The 2,960-nt window shown below is 38.3% G+C and overlaps 1 protein-coding gene across 1 annotated transcript; it reads left to right on the top strand.

Annotated features, from left to right (window-relative positions):
- The first annotated feature begins 344 nt into the window (after positions 1 to 344).
- LOC128113836 (uncharacterized) lies at positions 345 to 2,552 on the top strand. The gene is made up of 2 exons (XM_052743767.1): positions 345 to 373; positions 1,880 to 2,552. The coding sequence occupies exons 1-2, from the start codon at positions 345 to 347 to the stop codon at positions 2,550 to 2,552; spliced, it is 702 nt and encodes a 233-aa protein (XP_052599727.1).
- Positions 2,553 to 2,960: the final 408 nt, after the last annotated feature.

Below are 2,960 nucleotides of genomic sequence, written 5' to 3'. Positions count from 1 at the left end.
GCCCTGCAGGTTTTAATTGTGCAGGTCCCTGATGATGAGTTTATGAATTAACCTCTCTCTGTTGTTTCCTTACCTTCAAAATGGGGGGAATGATTAGATGGGTGTCCTTAGAGAGTCAGATGTACGAATGCTCCTGAAGTGTTTAAATGAGGTTCTTCTTAAGCCAAGGACAGGAGTGAATGGAAAGGATTGTGGGATCAAGGGGTTGGAGAGACACTGCTCTGAGCTGAAATGTCTGCCTAATAGAATTTCTTTTTCTGAAGGTTTTGCCACTCTTTCTCTGACTGCATATATGGGCATTTATTGTTACTGGGAAGAATGTCTGTGATCCTGCCACCTTCTAAATGAATCTTCTTATCCAGAATACACAAAGGTATAAAAACTTTATGTTATATATGGGAGCTTTCAAATATAGTCTTTATGAATCACACGCATCTACTCCACGTGTTTCAAACACCGGAAGGAACAGATACTGCCAAGCTAGCTCATTTTTTTTTCTGGAAAAACAGCAATCTTCATTGTGTTTTCAGTACTACTTCAAAGCACACAGTTCTTGTAGTGCATTGCCTCAGGCCTGCCTTGGAAAGGAAGATGATGTGGGCAAGGTGTTACCCAAGCACCATGAATTGTGAACTCATCTTGCTGATGAAACTTCCCTAGTAGAACAGCTACTGCCTTCACTCATTCAGGAAGCCCATTCTACAGAGACTTTAGAGCAGGGCATAGCTGTTAGGGAAGGTTTTCTGGCAAGGAGATCCAGTGTGTAGACCCCTTCAACCTTCTGCATGCACAGTTAGCAGTGTGTTATCCACATGCCCAGTGAGTAAATGACTCACCTCCTTCCTTTATGCTAAATGATCTAGTATTTGTGATTTTTCTCCTTTTCATTGGAATTGAGAAAAGGTACAAAGAGGTTAGTTCAAAGTTACAATACAGAGTGTATATTTTCTGTGAAAGAAGATATTTGCTCACAGAAAATATGTCAGGATTCTTTTTGTTTCACTGAAATGAAGCTAATTATCTAAATATGAAATTTTAAGTAAGAGATGGGCTATAATTGGAAATATCCACATTTATGGATTTATATGATTTTATGTGTTAATTATCCATTTCCCCTATTCCTCTGACTCACTCTCTGGACAATTTTACACATAGATTTTGGTTTACAGATACTAAAGAAGAATTCAGGGTTTTGTGCGTGTTAGATAATCACTTTACCACTGAGCTCTATCCCCAGCTATATTACAGATAGATGTTGACGGGCATACTCTTTCTGGTTTCAATTATAAAATACGTATAGCTTTCTTTATAGAAGTGTACATTTCTGTAAAATTCAGAAGGAGGAATAGCATTGTACACTATCATTTATGAGGTGTATCATTATGTACAGATCGTTTTATACACATATATGTATACGAAAATTTATGTCAAGTGTGTTATTATTTTTACATAAATGAGTTTACTATGTGAATTATTTTCATTTTCTTTCACAGATGATTTCAGTTTTTAACAGTCATGAAATGTTATAGTACTATGTTTCAGAAATGACAATTAATTTGAGCATTCCTCTGCTTTTTCCTCTCTGTATGCTATTAAAATATTTACAAATTGCAAATACAGGTAAAATAAGCATGGCATTATATATGATATTGCAAACTCTCTTCTCATTGTCAGTTCTAAGCATTGAAATTCCTAGTCAACAAATATTATTATCTACTCTGTGAAGAAGAATAATCTGTACATAGACCACTGAAACATCTCTATGTGACAACAGGGACAAGGTATGAGAGCTCAGTGCTGTCTAAGCCATGACTCCCTCTGTTTTCCTGCCTTCCCTTGTAGTCTCACTGACTCTATTCTTCTTTGATGCCTTCTTCAGATTTGCCAAAATGAGGGAGTACGTCTTCAAGTTCAGTGGCCTGATTTGCAGTACAGCAGCTTTGATGTTTGAAGTCATCCTTGCAAACAGCCAATGCTGGCGCCTGTGGGAGTTTAACAACAAGGTTGTGCAATTTGTGTCAATTGGACTCTGGGAAGCTTATTACATTCAGGACTTTAACATCTCTGGGTCTATGACCAGGATGTTGGTTCACACCCCTATCAATTCAACCTGGAACAAGTCATCGGAATTTCAGTATTTACAAGTCCTGATAGCGTGGGCCATTTTGATGAAAATCCTAGTCGTGATTTTCACTTCAGTGGCCATTAAGATCAGCTGTATGGAAGACCCATTCATTGAGATCCAGCTGTTTTGCTACAAGATGTCTGCCATAATTTTGGCTGTGAGCAGCCTTTTCACGCTTGTTACTGTGACCTTGAACCACTTGGTAGACATCTATGGGCAAACCACTCTTGACTTTTCACCTGACTTTCCCGTTAAAAAGAAGGACATTATAAAGAAACACTGCACAAATGTGTTCCCAATGGGTGTCCTGATAGCCACGATGTCACTCTTTGGCGTGATTTTGTTTCTCTATGAGATAATCTCTTTGACAGTAGAGAGTCAGGTGAAGGCCCAGTGTACTTCCAACCTGGCTGAGCAGAAGGTCTGAAGTGAGGGCTCTTGTATTTTAACATCTGCCAGGAGAATCCTTGAAGAAATTGCCCATTTGTTCACAGTACTGTGTAATCACCAATTCATTCTATATAAAATATCAATTTGATTTCTGGGAGTGTATCTAAGTTTTATTCCTTCCTTGCTGTCAAACACGTTCCATTCTTTAAATGTGTTCACATTCTAAACTGCAGGTAGTGATCCCATTCGACAGAGCCAACAAGCAATATCAAGAAACAGTACAGTATAAAGGCATGTTTCCTAAGTAAACCTAGTGAATCCCATGAGAAATACGGTTTGCAAGTAAGCAGACACCCCAACACAAAAAAAGAAACTACATTCTTGTGTGGAGACACTTAAGTATTCATATCTCTGACAGGTAGAGCAGGATGTTTTAGCCTTGGCA

This window comes from Peromyscus californicus, unplaced genomic scaffold, assembly GCF_007827085.1.
Source record: "Peromyscus californicus insignis strain IS unplaced genomic scaffold, ASM782708v3 Scaffold_10__1_contigs__length_136768540, whole genome shotgun sequence".
Lineage (NCBI taxonomy): Eukaryota > Metazoa > Chordata > Mammalia > Rodentia > Cricetidae > Peromyscus > Peromyscus californicus.
The sequence above is the reverse complement of the archived record's forward strand: the minus strand, read 5'-3'. Positions and strand labels throughout refer to the sequence as shown.

What these genes read in the sequence shown, in the direction of transcription:
- LOC128113836 (XM_052743767.1), top strand. Translation starts at nt 345, where the DNA reads ATGAATCTTCTTATCCAGAATACACAAAG. An exon ending in CTTATCCAGAATACACAAAG is followed by an intron (nt 374 to 1,879) that starts GTATAAAAACTT and finishes TGCCTTCTTCAG; the next exon opens with ATTTGCCAAAATGAGGGAGT.